Consider the following 24,048-nt stretch of genomic DNA (forward strand, 5'->3'; position numbering starts at 1 on the left):
CATTCACATGACCAGTGAGAAGCACATGCATAACATGATGCTCTTGCAGCAGAACATGAAACAGATCCAGCACAACCTGCACTTAGGCCTTGCGCCCGCCGAGGCAGAGCTCTACCAGTACTACCTAGCCCAGAACATAGGCCTGACTGGAATGAAACTGGAGAACCCAGCAGACCCGCAGATGATGATCAATCCATTCCAGCTTGATCCAGCAACAGCTGCAGCTTTGGCACCGGGACTTGGTCAGTATCTCTTTGTCTTCTTGAGGTAGTTTGTCACTTACGATTACCAGAGCTGCAGTGGAAGACAAAAACCTGTTGTTTCGTTCGTCATCTTGCATCGAGTTCTGTCTATAAAAGCTAAATTAGTCATATACTAGGTAATAGTTGCAGGAGTGATGGGAGCATTGTAAGTTCAACCAGAAAGAGGTTAAGGAGTTTCACCTGCCTCTACTTTGGCCCCCTGACATGGTTGCATCCTTGCAATCCCATTTTTCTCTCCTCCACCCATGTGTGCAGGGTCCACAGGTAGAGAATGAAATTAATTGATCACATAATGAGGTGCTATCAAATTAACAAACTAGAAAAGATAAAGACAGCTCTGTTTTCTTCAGTTTTTAATTATCTGAATAGGTCAACATTTTCCAGCAAGAATGCAATCTTTTCTTTTTTACCTGACAATGCCCCTTTATAGTTAGCAAATTGTCTGTATTCCAAGTGTAAGAGAAGTGCAAATTGGAATCAAATGCTCACGTGTGAGTAGTGTACTGTGAATCTGTTACCTAATGGTACAGACTTGTACTAAAAAGAGTTCTCAAAGTTTGTTAATTTGTAATGTTTCCTTTTGACGTACCTAAATTGTACCCATGTTGTTCACTGGGTATATTTTAAAATTAGGAATGCTGAGATCTGGTACCAAAAGTGGCTAAGTTAGTATAGATATTCTTAACCTAATTACTGTATTGTAGATATACATATATATATTGACCTACCTCTAGCATCATTTAAAGGATATAACAAAACTACAATTAGTGCTGTGTAAGTTAATCTTGCCTTTTAAGTTACAAAAGCATTGCTGTTTTGTTATTTTATTGATCAACTTTCATGCCTTTGAAAATACAAATTCCAGAATGACATCATGCCCAGTAGGAGTAATTAAAGCTATCTGATGAGGGAATTTAGAAGTTGAAAGGGATGATTGTAATTGATCCTGATTCAATCCTATTACAGCTTTTTATAGTTTAAGCTCTAGAGAAAGCAAACTCCTTGTCAAGGCTTTATTTTACAGATTCCTTTGTGTGTGCTGTGCTTGCTGGTCTCTACTTTCCCTTTTAATTTTTTTTTCCTGTAGTAAATAATGAGCTGCCGCCTGAAATCCGGCTTGCCAGTGGTCAGCTAATGGGTGATGACCTGTCCCTCCTTACTGCAGGAGAGCTGTCACCTTATATCAGTGACCCAGCGCTGAAGCTATTCCAGTGTGCTGTTTGCAACAAATTCACCTCTGACAGCCTGGAGGCCCTAAGTGTGCATGTGAGCAGCGAGCGCTCACTCCCCGAAGAGGAGTGGAGGGCTGTAATTGGAGACATCTACCAGTGCAAGCTCTGTAACTACAACACTCAGCTCAAAGCGAACTTCCAGCTCCACTGCAAGACTGACAAACATATGCAGAAATATCAGCTGGTGGCTCACATTAAAGAAGGCGGCAAAACTAATGAGTGGAGGCTGAAGTGTATTGCCATTGGCAACCCAGTTCACCTAAAATGTAACGCCTGTGACTATTACACCAACAGCGTGGATAAATTGCGCTTACATACTACCAATCACAGGCATGAGGCAGCCCTGAAACTCTACAAGGTAAGTCTGTGACAGCACCTCCAGCCAGCACCAAGTAGGCTGGGAAATTAACCCTTTCAGTGCTCATCAAACAGGACTTCGAATAATTAGGAGAGTAAATGTTTATTGAACATGCATATAGTCAAACAAAAACTGCAGGTTCATCAGGGAGGAGTGCTACAGATGAGTGCTGCTGAGTCACCTGGGGGTCATTTAGGATGCACTTTCTGCAAACACAGGGTCCATAAGTTGGGGTTTTTTTAAAAGTTCTCGTGTAATAAATGACTAGAGGTGTTTTACATCTCTCATAACCTTTTCAGACTTTGTCCATTACATTTTGATCAGAAGATTGAGAGAGATTATGGAAAATGATGATTTTTCCATACTGTGCATAGGGAAAGGAGATCACTTTCTGGCATATGTATCTGTTTGCAACCATAATGTATCACAGCCAAGTTATTTTACATTGGTATTTTCAGTAAGCACATGCACTATGCCACATTATTACAAAGGATATTCAAAAGTAAGCACTGTCATCCTTTTGTCTGCTCTTCTTTTCCAAACCAGTAATGATTTTTCACAAACATGAAAGGGTGTGGTGTAGATAAGTATGTTAGTAGAATGGCAACTATATTTTTATCTTTACTGGAAAAAACTATGTGGATATAATGAATATGTGGGAGTGATGAATACCATTTATTACACAACTTGTCATGACTTTTTCCAAACCCTAATTATGGGGTAACTTATTTTCTGCAGTGTGTTTACTGGATTGGCTTGATTGTCTTGGTTCATGTACAAAATATAACACATTCATTTCCAAGATGAATAACTTTGTAACTTATTCAAAACTTCTTTTGTCTAGGGGATATAAAAATTCAGAAAATATTGCAAACCATTAGTCACTGTAACAAGCTCTAAATATGATTAGAAAATCCATTTTGCAAGTGTTATCTATTGATTTATACTAGAAATCTGTGATAACTAAACTATCAGGAGTCATCTGCTGATTACAGCAACTATGCTGGTTTTCTAATCATGTTGAAAACCTCTACATCCAGAACAAATACAGAAAAGTCTCAGCAGACCTCTAGTTTAAGCAAGAAATAACATTCTTCTGGTATTCAACCATGTTCAAATGGTTGGTCTGAGCTAACACACGCTGCACAGGCAGAAACATAGATTTTCATTTTATAACCTGATTGTTGCAACCTTGGTGTATCTGCTGTGAGCAAAAATGGCAGTAACACAAGTTTTGGTCTATTATACTGTCCCACAGTGCTGGCTGCTCTGCTAATTTAATTAGATTTAATTTCATTTAGATTGCATTTTTCCTTAATTCTAGAGGGTGATATTTTTTGCTTTTCTTTTTTTTTAACACCCACCATCCTGTTACAAAAAGTACAAAAAGAGCTGAGATTCTAGTGACACAGTTAGCCTTCTTCAGCAGCAAAACTCCCTTTAGAAGTTCCTGCTTCCATTCATCTCTGAAGCTATTCTTTGCTCCCTCCTTTTACACTGTGCAGCCACACTCTAAGTCAGGGGTCTTTTTTAAAAAAAAATTTTTGGTCCCCGTCAGTTTTTTGGAGTGTTAACCTGTGTTATTTCAATTATTTGTTTTATAATGGCACCATTCAAAGAAATACTACTGCAAATGGTGCCACAGTTAGGAATGATGGAGTAGGAGAAGGGAAGGCAGAAGGCTTCTCTCAGATAGCTCTTCTTCACTGCCAAAGCTTCTGAGACTGTTGAAAATAAGATGCCAGCTGCTAATTTTTTAAAAAAAACTATAGTCACAAGGTACACAAACTATCTACCTAAAACAGTACTGTCTCTTCACTCACTCAGCCTGATCCCTTAGAGAAACCTTCATCAAATATGTTTGGGTTTGCAGCATGTCCTACAAAATATTTGATATGGGATGCTGTGGGAGAGAGTATCAGCTCTTGGCCCTCATCACTAAGAACGTCCTGCTGCTGAATCTGCTTCTTTGCCAGATCCTGGTTTGTTAGATGGAGCAGTTCAGTAGCACCTGTGTAGTGCAGCTATCATACACAGTGAGGGACCATCACTAGCCTTTGGAGCTCAGTCCTTGAATCAGCTGAGGGCATCCCAGTGGAAACGGAATCCACAAACTCCCAGATACCCTCTAGGCTTCATGGCCTAAGTAGGACAGTTGAAAGTGTCTGGCTACTAACCATAGGGTTCCAACTCTGCTGACGGATGTATTTTTAAAGGACTTGTCCCTAGGATTGCTAGTGAGTATCTTAGCTTTTTAAAATTTTCTGTCCCTCATGACTTCTTAGAGAAGCTTGGAAATTTGAACTTCACTAGGTTTAATGACTCTCAGAAAGCAGATAGCATATACGCACGCATACACTATTTTTATATAATTTCATTTTAAGGTTAATTTGAAGGAAAGTGATGTCACATTTCAAATATCAATTGGAATATTAGTATTATTTTTTAAGATTTGGGGTTGGTATGAAGTGTTACTATGTGTCCCAAATGACCAAAATGTTCTGGACGTGTGTGCTCTATAACAGAATGTCATGCCTTTGTACATCACCCAGAAAACTTTACTCTTAGTTTTAAGCGTACATTCAGGCCTCAAGGTGGAAATAAATATGGTTTTGAAAGTCTGTTATCTGCTAGCAGCTTGATAGTTTTGTCAGGTCTTGGTGAAGCTGTTGACACCAAGAGAGTTGTAAACTTTTTTTCTCTTGATACATCAGATAAACTTCTAGAGCACCTAAGGAAAAAAATAACATTAATTTGTATGAATAATAGATACATGCCTTGGGAGCGATATAGAATATTCATGAATTGTGTTTATATTCAAACATCTCCTCTTAACTCCTTTAAAATTAAGGTGCTGTGAATATGGTTTGGCAATAAAAAGTTTAATACTAAAACCATCTGAAAGCACAGAAAAAGAATCTGTGACTTTGTTCCTTTGCTTTGTCAAGTACCTCAAAGTTTTCCTTTAGTAGTCATTTATATTTATTTAGATGTTATTGTTTTGTGAATTTTCTTTTATAAATGTTGCCGTAACAGCTTGATTTTTCTCCCTGTGCTTAACTATTGATGGAATAAAAGGGTTTCTTTTCATAGTCATAGCTTTTAAAGCGACCATGAACATCAGAGCTTCTCTTCTGAAGCTGTATAATTTTAGGCAGTACGGAAATGTCACTTTTAGAGTTAGATTCTAAATGTGGCAAAGTGGAACCTTTAGCTGTTTTCTAAGTTATTTAAAGAAGAAATGGCCTGGTTGTTCCTTACAGAAGTGCAGTATTCAAATGGTGTTGGTAATGTGGCTGCTAGGAACCAGAACAAAGACGGCCTTACCCTGAGTGAACTCAGCTTGGCCTCAATGAATTTCCCAAAGACTTACTTTTGGAATTGTGGAGCTTGATATTAGCAAATTAAACCACAGAATAGTTGCAAGTTCTTGGCAGCATCCATCAAGAAGCATTCAGTGACTCCACATGTAAACAGAGAAAGCTTCTATAGCAAGAGACTGCATTTCCATTCTGCAAGAGGAAGCATTCAGCTTCTGCAGATTTGGGAAGCTGAGGCAGGATGGTGATCTGTCTCTGTGGATGTAAAATACATATAGCTGGAACTGCTCTTAAGGCAGCCATTTTGTAGCTTAGTCAAATAGCTTTTGATTCAGGGAACTGCATATATCATGTCCTGTGCTCATAAAATAGTTTCCAAATACTTATATTAATAAATAAATAAGTATAGGGTAGCCTTTTTGTGAAGTAAACTGAGATGGCTGAAAAGAAAATTTACTTAACCAAATAACGGAATGACGATCAATTTCTAATCACAAATAAATATTTGAAGTTAGTCTATCAAAAATATTATTCAATTACCTGATAATACCTTCAATAGTCATTGCTTTTATATTGTATATTTACTGCAGTTTACATTGTGTATGCAACTATTTAGGAGCTCAGAGAAAGTAACAGGCAGCAGTTAGCAGACTAATACTCAGCTGAGCGAGAACTGCCTTGGTTTTCCCTTTATTGACAAAATACTGATCCACAACACTATGACTTTTAAATGCTATGATTTTTTTAATGCTATGATTTTTAAATTTTGGTAGATCACTTTACCTCCCATGTTCTCAAGTGGCAAAGATATTACCCAAAAGGAGTGACCTGATTTCAGTTTAAGAAGGTTAAAGGTTAAAGGTTAGCTCAAAAGCATCATCTGCCTAGCTGCTTAACTTTAAACTGATCAATTTAATGAAAATCTGTTTTGCAGATGGTGTCGTAATGTCTTTGGCAGGATTTAGGCAGCTTTAACATTAGACGTATGCTAGTAAAAATTATTTCTTTATTTGACCAGAACAACACCTTTTCTTTTATGTTTTAAGGTAAAAGGCATGTGGGATAGGGTATTTTGGCAAAGGACCCAGAAGCAGAAAGTGTTGATGGTCTTTCCATATGGGCTCAAAACCAGAATACCCTTATGCCTATTGCTAACGATGACTCAAGAAACAAACAAAGCTGTATTCATTTTTTCACCATAATGTTTTACTTTGAACCCATAAAAAAGCATTTCAGTCAGACCTGTCCTTGAAAAAGGTTTGTCTTCTTTGCCTAGGGTGGAATGCAACAGCATTAACTTTTTTAACCTGGCAGGGCACACCGATTGTCTCTTTCAGACCTTGTATTTGTAAATCAGAAGTATTCTTTTCCCTACTCACAAACCAAGCAGTAATTGTGTTACTTAGCTGTAGATACTATAAATTAGAAGGCAAATTAGTCAATCCAAATGGTAAGTTTTATCTGATGGAAGTTGTCTGAATAAACAAAGAATTAGATCCTTGGGAGTGTAAAGCAGAGCTTTGTGTTTATGTCTTCTGAGAATCAAGCCCTCACAGTTTTTGCCAAGATAATTAAGTTTCAGCACAAGCACGTCTTTCTATTTTCAGATGTATGCAATTCAATAGGAATTTCTTGGGCTGCTAATGCAATACTATTATATGTTAGCTTTGTAATTAGCTAGGACTCTATCCCTTTGCTGAAATGCGTTGTAATATTACACACACAAGCATAGTTTGCATGTAAGCAGTTATGAAAGTGGTGCCCTTTGTTTCATATTGACCTTCCAACTTATTTAAAGGAGAGTTTACAATGAGCCTTTGTTTTGTCCGCAAATGATCATAAACAGCTTTCTAAAGAGCCCAATAAAATGAGATAATCACAAATGTATAACATCACATACTGAAAGGGTGGAAGAACAAACGGGGCTTTTACTATATTTTATAGGATGGATTTATAATCTGTTCTTGGGTCACTTAGGGCCAAGAATTTTCATGGTCAGCTGCTTGGTCCTGCTAGCTAGCATCCTCTCCAGGAAGGGCAAATACCGTGCAGCACCTGCTCTTCAGCTGGGGCTCTGCATTGCTTTTTTTAAAGTGAGGTGTCCACTTCTCTGCTGGTTCAAAGTCAAAAGCTTAATCAGACCAGCTTTTTTTCTGCATCTGTCATCAGTGAAGCAGAATAGTCTGTCTGGATTCCATAATGCTGTTTGCATATTTAGGTTTTAAATCAGCCAGGAATATTGAATGCTTTGCTCATCTTTATCACGTGCAGGAGGCACAAGTGGGATTTAGTCCTTAGGTAACTTTTAGTGTAACAGTTCCCCAAGGAACACTGCTTGGTTTTTTCTCATTATCCTTGTTCTGGATGAAAGCATTGTTGTTAGGAATTAACAACTGAGGGGGGTGTGAAGTATATGCATATGGGGACGAATGGACTAACAGCCCAAATTACTTTATTTGCTTTACTCTGTTTGGCATGAAATGTTGGTACTTGATCAGCCTGGAATTAACAGAAAGTCACATTCTTTTCATTTCAGTTGTCTTGCACTAACTTTTTAATATAAAATCAAATATCCTACGTGTATGCCAGTCCAATTATTTAACTGTCATTGTCCCAGTATGATAGTAAAAGAGGTCAGGAGATTGTGCAGCATTGATTTGCATAAAAATCATTGTGGAAAGGAAATTGGAATATGTCTGCACACCTGAGGAGCCAAACCAAGCTTTGCTTGATGTTATTCTTGTTTGTTTAGAAGAAAACTATTTTCAGTGATAAAAGTTATTCTAATTTGTTCCTCAACACAAGCCTCATATAGAGAATAGAAGGTATTTCAATTTTTATAGTCCTTTGAGATTTATGTTCACTTAAGGTTTTAAATGTTTAATGAAATTTAATTTCCACTTCAAGTTTTAGTTACTGTAATTCAGATTATGCTGTTGTGCTTACATGTATAAAGAGAAAGCAGTGTTCACAGAACGCACTGTGTAGTCACAGCTGTACATACGTTGTGTAGCCATAGCTATAAGTAATGTATATGCTTATATGTACTTGTACACTATAGACAAGAACATTTATTAAAAAACCCCAAAAAACCCCAAACTAACAAAAAATTATTGCTGGCTGGTAAAACAGCAATTTCAGAACTATTATTTTTTATGATAAATTTAAAATAAAACAGTAGAGAAAACATTTTTACATTATATTTTATGTACATTTAATTTGATATTCAGATGTCTGTCTCTCGGATTGTCCTACATAATGGTCCTTGTTAAAAAATACCATATTTTGTATTCAGCTTAAGGTACACTGCTGAAACAGGGAGGTGTTCTGAAATCATGGTTTAAAGAATCCTCATGTTCTTCCATTGAAATGCTGTCCAGAATCCCAGTCTTTGCACTGTCCTGGGTAAGGGTGTGTGAGGCTGCTCTTGGAAAGGAGACTGTACCAGACTGCTTGCAGTGTGCAGCCTGCCCAGTGGAGCCTGAGCTAGTAGGTCCTCTTGCGGAGCAGGAAAAGTGAGCAAGGAGGAGAGCCAAAGCAGCAGAGAGAGGATCAGCCTCATTTATTCAGTATGCTCAACACACAAAATGGCTGTATAACAGCTATTTTTTGTGCCTGGAGTTTTTTCATTCTGACATTAAGAGAAATATGTAATTATCTCTGACTGAGATTCGAAGTAGAGATGCAGTGTATAGTGTATGTAAGAGTATTATGTCAGTGTGAGTGCATATGTATGTGTGCATTAATAGATTGCAGCTATGGATTTAGCAGCCACTCCCTCCTGCCCTTGCAACATAGATTTTCTTGTTACCCTTAGGAGATTTTAGCTGATATTATGCAACTCACTACAGGTGTCTTTTCTAAAATTGTAATTAGTTTGCCAGACTCTCCCAGGTGAGATTTTTCTCCACGCTCTCTTCCACATACTTAAGAATGAGCAGGAAAAAAGAAAAAAAGAGTGAGACATGACAGGAAAGTTATATTTAGACATGGATATGTGTAATTCAGCTTTGCTATTGTTTTTGCTAAGTTATCTAGAAGAAACTTTCCCTTGGTCTATGCATTTATTAGTCCATCCAGACAAAATGCCAGAATTGTGATTTTATAGGAGAGTTAATGGGAGTAAGAACTTACAGACCTCATATGTACAGAACTGAGATTTGAGCTGTTTGACACACAGCCCTTGAGACTGTGTTTGCTCTCTATATATCTATCTTGCTAGATAGACAAATTAATTTTCTGCATTTCTTCTTTTTCTCTCCTTTGGGGTACTACTGGAACAGAAAAGGATGAGAAAGGATAGTGAAGATGCTGGTGTGAAATGCTAAGTAATGCAATTTCTGTTGATTTCAGCAAGAATTGGGCACAATGCAGGAGACATATTTTCTTGGGTAAACTTCCATGTTTATGTTTGTGGGCAAAATGTAATATGGTACAACAGGGAATAGGTATTAATTACATTAAATGTGAGTAGGGGCTTTATGTTGATAAAACATAAATTACAAGTGGTGGCTGGTAATATTTTTCGGTCCTGATGGTTTGCCTGTTAGACTGGTGTACTTAATACAGGCAGATAGTGCAGACTGATGATTATACAACCTCATGCTGATATATAAAAAAAAGTGAAGCTTTGCTAAGAACTTCAAGACCTTTGCTTTGTGGACAGCTATGAAGGAGGATGTCATAGAAATGACCCCCTTGGTCTGGAGCAGAAGGTGCCAACCCTTCAGTACTGCAGCAGACAGATACACAGCATATTGTGCACCATAGCCTCGGGGGAAACTCTATGTTCTACTCTCCCGGTGGGAAGGAAGGCATTAGAATAATCCTTAGCTTTTAAAGGCAAGGGGTATTGAAGAAAACAAAAATTGAGCAAAGGTAGTCCTTGAATGATAAAGTGTGCAGATTCCCATGCCTTGGGCATCCTACTGCAGTAGCAGTTACAATAACAGAAAAAAAAGCTTTTGTCATATACAAGGAGTATGAGCAATACTCCTTGGTTATATGCATGAGTAGGAAACATATCGCTAATGGGAGCTATGCATGGTAATGTACTACACTCCTTCCAAAAGTGGATGTTTGACCACCAGGGTTGCCTAACAAAAAATGTGATTTCTTTCTATTTAAAATTGTTACCCTAGAGTATTAATCAAACCACAACAAAAAATGTGATTCTTTTCTATTTAAAATTGTTATCTTAGAGTATTAATCAAAATATGATTCACATGTGTAAAATACATGACTGTATAACTACTGGTTTATTCCTGGATTGTGTGCAGAAAGCATAGCATATAGGGACAGTATTCAGGGTTCTGCCCAAAGAGGGTGTTTATCTGCAGTCTCTGTTCTCCCTTGTAAACTCTCTCAAAGATGAAGAACATGCACTACTTCCTCGCAGTGCTCCTGGAGAAAAGAACCATAGAGCCGCCTTTACTCATAAAGACAGCACAGAATCTGCTGTTCTGGGAGAGTTTGTACCCCAGCCTTTAACAGAAAACTAGATTACCCTTAGTCAGAGAAAGTTCAAGATGACCCTTTTAAAACAAAGGACAACACTGGAAACTCTTCTTACCAGAACTTTATCAGGCAGTTCCAAAGGTCTATATCTCTTCATTTTAAAGTTGTTGGGCACATACGGAATTTTTCCATTGGCATCATAAGCTTGTGTTTGGATCTATAGCAATCCTTGGGTGAGGGAGGTCAGTTGTCTCCAAACAACTTTATTAAAAAGGAAGAGGTTTTCCATGGAAAATCCTAAAATGTTGCAAGAGGCTCAAGTATCATAACAGCTATGATGGATATTATCCTTATCCTAAATTGAAAGCTCCTATTGGTAAAGGAGCAGGAATGGCACTTCTTATTCACAGAATCATGGAATCAGAATGCCTGGAGTTGGAAGGGACTCACATGGATTATTGATTCAAACTTCATGCTCTTCACAAGACTACCTAAAACTAAACTATATGACTAAGAGTGTCATCTAGATGCTCCTTGAACTCTGACAGGATTGCTGCTGTGACCACTTCCCTGGGAAGCTTGTTCCAGTGACCAACCACTCTCTCAGCAAAGAACCTTTTCGTACTGTCCAATCTGAAGTTCCCCTGATGCAGCTTCATACCATTCAGACAACAGTGTTCTTATTTTCTGTGTAACCTAGACAAAAACTTGCTCCATGGGAAATAGATTGAGGAAAAAAATACTAACATTCTCTAATTGAGTAAACAGTGAATGACCAGAAACTTGATATTTTTACAACTAGAACAATGAAACAAAGTCTAAGGAGGATCTTGGTATTCTTGTTCTTTGTGTGCTAGTGATGAGAGCATGGAAAAAGGCTTGCTTTACTACTGAAATGAGACAGCTTTAATATCTAGATGTTACTATTTTGGAAACACCCTTTGGCATTTGCAGATATGTAAGCAGCTAATGAATGACTGGAAATTAGGAAGAATGAAGCTGGTGGAAAAAAATGAGTCCAAACTGCAAGTGTTTCTGAAAACCTTATGTCCTTATTTGTTCAGGAACTTCTGTGACTCAAAATCTTGACCCAGGAGGAAGCTGAAATCCTGCTGGGATATATCAGGACAGGATCTTCTGAAGTCAGCTCTCAGATGACAAAGATCACAGGCCACAGAAAATAGTTTAGGACTAATTTTTCCAAATTTCTGACCTAGAGTTTGGGCAGATTTAAAACCACTGCTGTATTGTTAGTCCTTTGGGTCCACCCATCTCTTGCAGATGCATCTCAGTAATAGGTGTTGTACCTAGGCTGTGGACATCCTTTGTCACTTTTTGATTTACTAAGGTAGTCTCATAGGTCATGATGACTTGGATATGCTGTCAATGTTCTCTGTCTCTTGGTTCCTACCTCCACTGGTGTGTTTTGTAGTGTGTCAGGCTTCAGCAATATCTTTGCAACACTCGAATTTCTGTGACTTATAGAACTCAAGGAATGAAAGTCTTTGTATCGAGTCATTAGGACTGCTTACAAGTATTTTTGAGAAAGAGCAAATCCTTTCTCAGACACTCTGTAGTCACTTCGAATTTTTTTTTTTGGCCTTTTTTTTTTTCTTGAAAAGCAAAAATAGGTTTATGGGATCATTTCTGACTCTACATGTTACATGTAGGACCTGGACACAAGAAGTATTGCTAGGGTATCTTTTCTTTTCTTTTCCTTTTCTTTTCTTTTCTTTTCTTTTCTTTTCTTTTCTTTTCTTTTCTTTTCTTTTCCTTTCTTTTCTTTTCTTTTCTTTTCTTTTCTTTTCTTTTCTTTTCTTTTCTTTTCTTTTCTTTTCTTTTCTTTTCTTTTCTTTTCTTTTCTTTTTTCTTTTCTTTCTTTTCTTTTCTTTTCTTTTTTCTTTTCTTTCTTTTCTTTTCTTTTCTTCTTTTTTCTTTTCTTTCTTTTCTTTTCTTTTCTTTTCTTTTCTTTTCTTTTCTTTTCTTTTCTTTTCTTTTCTTTTCTTTTCTTTTCTTTTCTTTTCTTTTCTTTTCTTTTCTTTTCTTTTCTTTTCTTTTCTTTTCTTTTCTTTTCTTTTCTTTTCTTTTTTTCTTTTCTTTTCTTTTTTTTTCTTTTTTTCTTTTTCTTTTTCTTTTTCTTTAAAACTATGTGTGTCCATATATATCCTAGGCTGCTACTGTCATCTTCTATAATGCTGTACATCTTCTATAATGCTGTACACTAACATATATGTTAGTGTCTGCTGTAGTAAAGATTGGATTTCCATTATTCTTCTAATTTCCTTGTCCCAGTTACTTATAATTTTCTTATAGACACTTTTAGGGCTGAAATTATCAGGATTCAGTCTGGGTGTAAAGAATATTTCTTTCTTCTTTGGGGCTCTTTCTGAGTCACTTAATCATGAGATATCTTTCTAACCTGTCCTAATGAAAAATACTCCATTGCAAATAAAGTTAGTTAAGTACATTTCTCGCAGTGGCTGTCCATAACAGAAAAGAATGTTATTTTAAAAGCAAAGACACATTAATAGGCCAAGTATGCAATCCTTGTCCTATCACAGCAAATTATACCATTAGTCCACTTTATCTAATCTCTTTGCTACAGACTGCCTAACAACAATGGCTTCTCAGAGCAAAGCAGACCAAAAAAAAAAAAAAATTTCATGGGCGAATATAGAATAACGTTGCTTATACAGGAAAATTCTTGTTCTTTTCATATGTCCTCTGTATTTGACAATGAATTAACATCATATGAATTCAAGTATTTTTTTTTCCCCCGAAATTGTCTTTGGGTAGCTTTACAGGTATATAGACATCAAATCAGTTTATAAAGTGAAGTTTTGGCTCAATCACATGCAGTGGGAAGGGGTTCCACAGGTTAATTTAACCTGCATATAAACATTTTTTTTGGCTTTTAAAATTTTCTGTTACTAATTTATAAAGTTTTGTTTGTTTTTATTCATCTGGTTAATAGAATGAAAAAGATCATGTGTTCTTACTTGATTTATGATTTTTTACATAATCTTTATAACTTCACAATAATCTTTGTGATTACTTTATGGTCTTTTTATCATGTCTCTCTTCTATTTACACAAAAAATTTCAATCCATTCAGTGTTGCTTTTAGTGGAAGTTTTTCCACATTTCTGCTAATCCCATCACTGATCTCTGAACTCCTTCTACTGCTGTTAAATTTTTCTGGAGATACACAGATATTTCAGAACTGAACACACTGTTCTCAGTGGAACTGTATGATCTTACTGTCCCATGCCTGGTGCATCCAAAAATATAATCTGCTTTAAACAAATCCTATTGCATTCTGTGCTGGAAATATGTTGCCTTTCATTACATGCTTCTTCCCACACCGCCCCTTCAAACTGATGCCGAAGTGTCCGAGAGTGGTTACACTTAACTTAGACACCAGTAACATGTTTGATTGGTTCAAAGTATTCCTTCTAATATACATTTTCTTCGATTTATCCATCAATACTGAGTTTCTGCTGCATGCTCAGCTAGCTTTAAAACTATCTGGCATTTCTCACAGTTCTTTGGCTGGTCTTGACTGTCATGAGTTCATTTATGACTTCTGTAAGAACAGTCCTAGTTTTCTGTTAGAAGACTCAGAGGTAACTTTTGTTCTGTTAAATGCCCCGTTAGTTCATGTAGCTTGTTTTCTGTCTCTGACAGTTTTTAATCCATGACTTTTTTGCCCTTCTGTTAAGTGCCTACATTAAGTGGTTAGGCTGCTTCTGCATAGCCAGCTTAGTGGAAAAAACTCCAGCTCTGAATTAACCCATGGAGTAATTAATTTCCCCCTAATATTATGAGAGTGAGAGAAAGATGCATCCCCTTGCACCCATGTCACATTGCCTGTCTCTTCAGATAGCTGCTTCTGGTTGCTTTCCCACATGTATTGCTATACCCAGTGGCTTGGGGTGCAAACCTCTGTAGGCAGTTAACTATTTGCTGAGCCTGAAGAACAGAAATAGCTAATTAACCATCTGTCTGCAAATATTTGCCCCAGATATTTATTTACTGATGCAAAATAGAAGATGCTGTTTCTGCATGTGGACTACAAGGCTGAGGCAGAACTGCAATTGACTCTTTGTAGTGTGCTCTTTTCATGCTGTTCAGTGCTAACTTTAATGTATTATTGATTGTTATTAAGGTATACCATGAAATACAGATGGGATGTCTGTTGTGGTTGAAGTCATACTGTGGGAGCTATGTTGACTTTTAGGTTGTTCTGGCCTTCATGCCGCTTGACATTAAAACCTTTCACATTAGGGTTTAGAAAAAAAAATATATATATATATATAGTAACTATGTTACCCTGCGTGTAGTGGGAAGTAATGTGAAAATATGATGCCAAATACCCTCCCCACCAAGTCAGCACAAAATTTGAAATGAAATACTAATTTCAGAGCAAGCCAGGAAGTTCTAATTCCCTGTGTGAGTATATACAAACACAAGTTTAGGACACTCACTACCTGAATTTAAATTAGCTGTGCTGCCTGGCAGTAGAAAGTGGTAAAAGCAGAGTGATTAGGGGTCTGATTTTCCAGAATACTGAGTCCTAGTGGCTCCTCTTGGTGGTGTGTGTTTAGCATCCCAGGATCCAAGGTCACGCTCATGAGTGACCGTCTCCTCTGTGCTGACTGCCAGCCTCCATCATTGCACAGCCTTCTTGGCTGGATGTATTGGCTAGTTTGAAATACACAAAAATTGTATCAGAGGATCAATTACTGCTGAAATGTCACTACTGAACCCTGTAATAGTGCTAATTAGTTAAAGCAAAAGAGGCACTATCTTGGCAGCAGATCACTGAATATTTTTTTCACAAAATTAGGTTTGAAATGCTTACATTCTTCCCCCTCCCTTTTCTGGAAAAATTAAAGTATGTAAATGGTTTTTTTCCTTTTTTATTTCCTATACCACCATAAAAAGAAATGCTTCTAAATGTTTCTCACTATGTCCAACAATTTCCATCTTAGAATAGCTTACTTTTGTTTGAAACACTTAAAGACGCTATTAGTCATTGGAGAAAACTTGAAACAAGGAAACGTATGACAAACACACAGTCACAGGACAGCCCTCTCTGATTTTGGCTCAGCTCCCTTTCTGCCATTAATGGGGCAAAAAGAAACTGGAGATCTGACGCAAGCTCCCTGCGGTGGGGGAGGGCAGGGTTGTTCAGCCTGTGTCAGGGAGTCCCCGGCTGGCAGGGAGTCAGCTGTGTGTGCTCTGTCCTTCCCAGCGCATGCCACGCAGGAGCTGTGTCAGGAGAAGGACCGGCAAGGGCAGTAGCAAGTACATGTAAGTGTGTCTGTGATGAGAGTGAAATGCCTGCTGCACAGGGAGACGTGGGGAGCTCCCAGGCAGAGCCAGCTCAGGGGGATGCTGGCGACTGCAGAAACCTTTTTATCTGCTACAGAAAGGCAGTGGCTGCTGTCACAAGCTGTAGGGTCTGACTGCAGTCCTGTATTTTGATCCCCTTCTCAGGTAGGTTTCATTTTTCTTGTGCTCACCTTGCAGAGAGCCTTCCTGGGCTGTGTCACTGTGTTCTGGGCTTGATGAACTACCACAGTTCTTTCCAAGCACCAGTTGTTCTTTTTCAGTGCTAAAACATACACGAGGCTCTCATTCACGCACCCCATCCCCCTACTTTTCATCCAGCATTTAGTTTTTGGTGACCATTATTTCCACACTGTGCCAAAAAGATAAGATTCGCAGCTGCCAGTGGCACGAGCAGAGTCTGTGAAGTTTCTTTAGTGTGAGATAGGTCATACTGTTAAGCAAAAATCTAAATATTTGCAAAGATTCAGGAAAAATACAGGGGTTTTGCTGGTTTTTATCCTCTGTAGAATTTGTTTGAAGCTTTAAAAACATTGTTTGTTTCCTATTAAAATGGTGATGAGAGGAAAGAGATGGGAAGAATGTAGGCCAAATCCAACTTTGTTGTAGTATTGCTGATCTCAGTAGTATTACTCCAAGGATAGAGAAGTTTTCCAGAACGACACTGTTTCTTAACTCTGTCAATTGACTGAGACATGGCTCTCCTGTGGTTTGACTACTGTGGTTTGTCACTACTGTGAGAAATTATCCAGTTCAAAAAGTCCTGTTATTTGGGTAATTTCTTGCTGAAATTGATGGTTACTGTTTCTGTTTTTCTCCCAAAGTTTATTTCTAGGGCTTTTCCATTTGTTTCTGGTGCTCTAGATAAAAGGCTAGTCACAAAGGCAGAGTCAGAGAGACTGCTCTGCAATGAGGATGTGTAAAAGAGGAGTGGATTTGAATTTGGGAGTGTTTTCCCTCTCATGGAAGCAGTCTCCCTGTTTGATACAGAGTGTGAGTTGATCTAATAAAATCCACCTCCTAAATATCTTTTACAGATCAAACCAGGTTACAGGGTTTTGATAACCATAACATACTTTGTGGGTGAGCATACACACTAGGATACCTCATTTACAGCCCATTTCTCCTCCTAATTTGTTCCACATTTGGGAGCATTTTTTAAGCAGCTACTATTTAAAACCAGAAAGCCTCCACCCTAAAAGGCCCCAACCTGTGAGAAACATTTCCTCTCTTGCCCGGAGCTTGGAATTTCACTCCAAAATGCCAACTCCCTCAGGAGTGTGCATAGTGTCATCCGTGCCTTGTGGTTTACTCTTTTCAACCTCAGTTGCACACACAGACATTGTTTACAACCTCACCACATTCTTCTTCTTCCTGCCTCTACCAAGATCTCTACATGTCTTTTTTTCACAGTGACACTTGCACCTGGATTTTTGCAGTGCTAAGCCCAATTTCATTCTTGCCAAGCCCTAGACTCCTTTATATTTTTCTTCTTTTCTGCCAATAACATTCTTTTCCACTTTCTCTTGTGTATGAATGTGTTTATGTACATTTTCAGGTACATATTTCTGATTATCTGGGATGAGTGGGATAAAAGTTTTATTGTCTTGAGCTAGAGTTGGCTGTGTTATTTTAAGTAATAAAGAGAGAAAACCAGGTATGCTGACTATCCCATAGGAAATTATCATGCATTTTGAACCTCCTGCATATTTTGCATTAGGAAAAATATGTTAGAAATTTGTAGGGTGCTCTCTAACTGTATCAATACTCTTTTTTTCATATGGTTGCATGTACCAAGCCAAGCCCTAGTAATATTAAGGGGGGAAAAACATTGCTGTAGTTTGTGACTAATATATTTTAGAAATGTCTTACATTTTTCCTATAATAGCTTTTCCATACATAATAGCATTTCAGTTTGAAGGTCTGACTTCTCAAGGCCTATGAGAGCTAAAAACAAGTGCCAGCATTCTGCTGAAAAGCTGGAAATTTCCCACGTGCTATGAAGCTCCTTTTTCAGACTCACAGATCACAAGATTAACACATCATTGGTAAAAGGCCCATCCTGGGTGTTGGCTCAATGTAATTTGAAAGGAAATTTTTTCATTTGAAAGCAAGGAAAAAGTCTTGATGGTGGTTTGCAGCATAACCAAACTAATGACAGCTGATTTCAGCTAACTGGGCTGGGAGCATTAACAATAATTACTCTTGGAGACAATTTTAGGTCTTGTTTCAAGGATGGAGATTTTGTTGACACCATCATCTAGGACTCACTTGAGACTTCTCTGAAGACTGTGCTCTTCTACCTTTCACATGATAGATGTAGACGTGTGCCTTGGGCAGTCAGAGTGCCCTTTGTGAGGGATGCTGGACCTGTGCTGGGTTCATATTGACAAGACAAAATCTTCCATGTGGCATCAATAAGGCTGGGATAAAAAACACGACATATAATAGTTCCAGACCACAATCTTTCATTCTTTTTTAGGTATAACCACTGGGGTCACATATAAATAATCATCTGGCTATGTAAAGGGGTCAAACCAGGGCTTTGATATTCACAGTACCTATCCTGATGAGACTGTGTTGTTGTTTAGGTAGGGTTAATTTTTGGCCCAACTCCAGCAAATGGTAAATTTTCCACTGAACTTGGTGGAACTAAGATTTCACACATGACACTTAAATCTGTGCTATATAAAGCTTTGTATAAATATGTCTGTATATAATATATATCACAAGCATGTACAAGTGTGTTTCTGTATATTTTAACCAATTACATAAACTGTGTTTAAACTGTCTACTATGCAGATGCCTAGAAGGAATGAACTAAAAAAATCTGGATAGTGGTAAAATACTCAGAGAATGTCATGGGGACATGTTTTTCATAATTGTAATATTGAGAGGTTTTGTTTCCTTTATCAGTTGCCTTTCTCTACTATAAAATCATGTGGGATTTTTTTTCTAGTTGCATCAATTTTCAGCTACAAATGTTTTACATTATAAATCTGTGTAAAACAGACTGAAAATTGGGAAGTGTAAGAACAGATAATCTGAAGACTTAAGTGCTTTGGGCAAACTTCTCTTGCTAGCTTTCAGAGATACAGAGGGAGAGTGTATTTGAAACCCCTCATCAGAGCAAAATGAACGTTTTAGTGTTCTCGGACATAATATCAGGCTAACATGCTCCCTGACTGACATCCAGTACATACTGTATAATTGCCAGCCTGCTTCTCCGAGTGCCTTGAAGATTACATTTTTTTAATGTCCCAATATTAATAACCAGATGTGATCTTCTTCCTGCCCAGGGGTCAAGCCAGCTGGCCAGGTCAGGCTGTTTGTCTGTGTGCACAGACTGTGAAGTCTATTCAGAATGACAGGTATGTGGGGGGAGGCGGGTAGGGTGTTAACCTCAAGACCACCAAAAGGGAGTTCTCCCTGCTGGGAACAAAGACCAGCAGGAGCTTCAGCCTTTTTCAGTACTCTTGGGATTTTAACCAAGTGAACAAAAGATGATGCACAGCTGAAGAAATGCTCTTCACAGCTGATACATAATTTAAGATGTTCAGTTACAAACAACCGGATATGTATTTGTGATTTCATTTGAGCACAGTCCAATTATCTGCAGTCAGTTAATATTTTTGTATGAGCAGTTTCTCTGTGCTGCTTTATGTGCTCAGAAGACACTCAATTGCCAGAGTTTGAATACATGCTGGCCTTGAAAATAGCCCTAGTATTTAAAGAAATACCATTAAAACACCAGCAGTTGCTATGAGGTGTTTTGTACCTTCTAGTTAATGTTTGCCAGTCTATATATAGATTATTTTATTATATGATGTAGTTTCATTAAACATGTATTATAAAAACATTTACTCTTCACTCTCTCTTTTTGTTAGGCAAAAAAAATCAAAAGAAGCAGCTATTTGTTTCCTAATTGATTTTCTACGTTAGTTGTTCATTGAATAGATAAGTAGTGCCTGTGATATTTGATTACAGAGCAAGGCACCCATTTAACCTTCCGTTCTTTCCTGGCCAGGATTTCAAATACAATACAACGTACCTCCCTTAGGCTCAGTAGGATTAGACTGCTAGCAGTAATCCCTGATGCTATGAAATAGACCTGATAGAACTTCAACTCACTTGTTTAGGATTATGCTCATGAATTTCAGTCATCTAGTTGTATTAACCCTTTGGGAACTCATGTGATTTATGTGGCTATAAATAATAAAACATTATAATAAACAATGGTAGATGCATATCAAAGCTTATTTATGTGTTTTAAAGAATTCACTTTTGCTTGGTGATCAAAGTGTAAAATTCACATTGAAATGAATTTAGCTCCTATAGCATAAATGCTCAGAGTTCATTTTAATTCTAATGTTCGGGTGCCTTTTGCAGTTCCACAGTATCTTTAAACAGGTTGGTCTCAATTTGTGCATTGATTTTTAAAAATTGTTTGAATAAATTTTAGTTCTCAAGGTTGCACTGAAAGGGTAGACAAGTCATATCTGCTAACTACAGAGCATCAGTGCAGAATCTCCCAGTATAATGACCTGAATGCCAGCATGGTCCTATGGTAAAGAGGAGGGGTACTGATACCTGAGCTATCATTTCCAGGCTATTTTGATTACAGCAACAATCCTGGTACAGGCAATACTGACTTACGATGACTTATGCTCTAATCTAAAAACAGAGTAAGAGTGCCAGAGCATTTCTGATGGAACATGAGACAGTTGGTGGGCAAAAGCATTGTAATTGCTCCAGATTCAGACTACTCTTTTGAACTGGTGACTGTAAACGCTGATTTTTAATCTGGTCAAATCACTACAGGGAATAACTCTATACAAGCAGTAAGAAGGAACAGATCTTTTCTTTCTTTCGTTTTCAGGTTCCTAAAACCTACCAACAAAATAAATATTGTTTCCTATTACCAATCTCTTAAATTATTGAACCTTTAGTTCAAAGGCTCATTAAATATTTTTGTGCACAACTAATTGTACTGATTAGTAAAATGAATATATATATATGTTTTAGAATGTTTGAAGTAAATTACAATGAAAAATTGTGGAGAGTTTGACTTGGGAACTCTAACCTACTCTCACCTGCTTGGCAGAAGATAGAGTCAAATTAGGACTGACTGAATATGCACAATCAGGCATCAATTGGTGAAACTACTGCCACTTCAATACACCTGCATGTGGAATTGCTATATTTAAAGGCAAGATGACAGGCAGAATCAGTGCTACTAGCTGCACTTGATGACAGAGTCATCAGGGCATTTCTTTACCCCTTAGACATTATTAAAGCATGCCTATTATTGTAGATCTGTTTGATACCCGTGATACATCTGATGATAAAGTAGTATTGATGAATAGCTGAAGGCCATGAGAGCAATAAATGAAGTTACTCTTGAGCGATTCCATTCTTTTTTTGCAGGAGAACTTGAGAGTGGGGGCAGTTTGGGGCAGTTGTTCATCAGCCCAGTGGTTCACTCACGTGCTCCCACATGGAGTATTGCTGAGTTCCAGTCTGTCACCCTTCTTGATTAACATATGCCCAAGGCCATTACAGGAGAATCATCTATGCTTGAGGTGTGGGTATCTCCATGATGCAGATGATTTTCATCTGCACAACTATTTCATTAGACTTGGATGGCGAAATCAATTGTTTGACTCCGTATCTTGCCAGCCTTGAGGTTTGGGTATAGCCAGCTGTGTTGTAAAGTGAGGTCATGCTGGTGGGATGCAGAGCTGATAGGAATGGCCAAGGCAGCACGACATAGCTGTCCCACGCTCATAAGCCTTGCTGATTCTGCATTTGGCTACTGAGGTAACCCAAGGAGTGACAAGCATCCCTTGGTAATTTCTATGTATATATATGGCTGGTTGTTAAGTGGATAGATGATGCTTCTCTTTCAAATTGGCTTCTTTCAAGTTCTTTTGTCTTAGAAATATTTTCCAAAAACTGTGCTCAGTCCTGCTGCTGCTGCAACCTACAGTTCAGTTGCAAAATTTAATACATTTAGACTTTTGTGCTTTGTTGGTTAGTTTTGGTTTGACACCTGGTATATTTCTGTTCCCTGATTGATTGCAAATGTACCGTTAGAAATGGGCTGTTTCATGAATGCTCAGTTTACACATTCAGAATGTGCTTTCCCTGGATATTCTGCAGTATGTATTTAAACATAGCTGTTTCTGAAACAAATTCCTTGCTTAGGTCAGCAGATTTAGTGTGGAGAAATTCATGGAAAGCAAACAGCCAAAAGGTGGGGCATGGAAGGAACTAATTCAAGAATTTCAGATGAATATATCCAGTATTTTCCAGCTCTCCATCTGATGCTTTAATTCTAAATGCAGAACTTGCAGAACTCAGTGGCCCACACGTTGCCACCTTCAGATTTGCTGAGAAAAGAGAGGTAAACCTGTAAAATTTGGTGAGATTTGAGCTGCCAGGAATATAGCTGTCTATCCATTAGCTGGTTTTTCTGACAGCAAGTATTTTTCAGCTGCAGTTTCGGTTCTATTCCAACTCTCTCAACTTGCTTCTAGTTGCAGTTCCACTCTGTTTCAATCTATAAAGGCTGAAATGAGTCAGACCCCAATTCTTTCTGAAAACCTCACTTCATATACGTAATTCAGATCAGCTAACAGTGCCCTGGGCTAAATCTCAAAAGATACTGAAAGCTTGTATTGTCAGAGTGGTTGGTAAATAAAGAATCTGCTTTATCATTTTCTTGATCAAAATTTGCAATTTTCGATTACTCCACCAATTATCAAGTTGCACTTGTCTTTCAGTTTCTTACAGGGTAAAGGGAATAAAGGCTGGTCATGTTGGGAAAGTTTGTTCCTAGGTGAAAATAAATTTTGGTGGCTTGGATAACACTACTGTTTATTAATGTGCGTTTACTTAGCAAAGCAAAAAAAGGTAGCGTGTGTGTGTGTGTGTGTGAAGGGAATCTTATTAAGTCTAAATAGACTGTAGAAACCATGGTAATACTTTACACTTCTGTAAAGCCTTTATTCAGAGGCTTTCAAAATGTTTTAACAACGTTAATTAAATTCAGTGCTCCTTCATTCTGTGTTAGCCTAAGTGCATATAGGGCCATCTTCATGTACATACTGGTAGAATGGAAGAATGCTCGTGTTTAACTGTGTGCAGCAGCATTGCACTGCAAGTATTTCCAAGGCAGGTGAAAAAAAAGTAAAAAAGCCGTGTTTAAGTGAAACTGCACAGGGAATTGCCTGTAGGTAGGCAAAACATAATTACAAGTTGAAATTTGGCCAAGACATTTGTCTTAACACTCTTCCTCCTTTGCAAAAAAAATGTGCCATGTACTTAATAACTTTATTAAGTACAAGCAGTTGTGAAATCTGTTCTTTGTTTCAACCAAAAGAAAACATTTCCTAACAGGACAGTGCTGTTAAACACCAAGCTAGGGCACTGACTCATTACTAATTTAGACAGAGAGCACCATCAATGAGTTACCAAAACTTTTTTTTTGTAGCACTGGTGTTTTCCTTGGAGATCTCCCCTCCAAGTACTGACCCTGCTTTAGCCTGCGAGATCTGAAGGGATCACAGCGCAAGGTGGTATGGCTTAGGGCTGTATATAAAATGATGAAGGAGAGAGTGAAACCCAGCCACGTGCTCACTTTACTCAACACTGTAGTAGGAGAGGGAGGTGGCATTCAGTGAAACTCAGAGCTACTCTTGTTTTCTGCAGTAAATAATCTGCCTGTGAAATTCACTGCTGCAGTGGGGGGTTATCCGGATAAACAGTTTATCAGGATTTTTAAGAAGGATAAGGGGATGAACATTAATGATGTTTCTGATTATGTGGGCTAAAACAAAAAGATACAAGAACGTTTAGTTCTCTGTTATTATTGTTAAAGTCAGGATATAAACAGACTGTCTTCCGGGGTCAGGCAAGGATCCCTCGTCACACTGCACATTCATTTAGGTTCTCTAAGGGCTTGTATTTGTACCCTGCTTTTTTGTGGATCTGACATTAGCTATTTGTACACAGAGCATGTCGGAATACCTGAGCCAAGGATATGATTCATAGAGCTGCTCC

General features: G+C 37.9%; 1 protein-coding gene across 4 annotated transcripts in view; it reads left to right on the forward strand.

The window, feature by feature from the left end:
- The window catches only part of ZFHX4 (zinc finger homeobox 4), a 149,417-nt gene that overhangs the window by 25,994 nt on the left and 99,375 nt on the right, over positions 1-24,048 (forward strand). For 3 of the 4 annotated variants that reach the window (XM_048287246.1, XM_048287247.1, XM_048287248.1), the window contains exons 2-3: positions 1-242; positions 1,351-1,853. The exon at positions 1-242 is cut by the window's left edge and continues 2,382 nt beyond it. In XM_048287246.1, coding sequence (XP_048143203.1) covers positions 1-242; positions 1,351-1,853 — 745 coding nt within the window. The remainder of the gene's footprint in view (positions 243-1,350; positions 1,854-24,048) is intronic. The other variant, XM_048287249.1, reaches the window with a different exon arrangement.

This window comes from Corvus hawaiiensis, chromosome 26 (genome assembly GCF_020740725.1).
Source record: "Corvus hawaiiensis isolate bCorHaw1 chromosome 26, bCorHaw1.pri.cur, whole genome shotgun sequence".
Taxonomy (NCBI): Eukaryota; Metazoa; Chordata; class Aves; order Passeriformes; family Corvidae; genus Corvus; species Corvus hawaiiensis.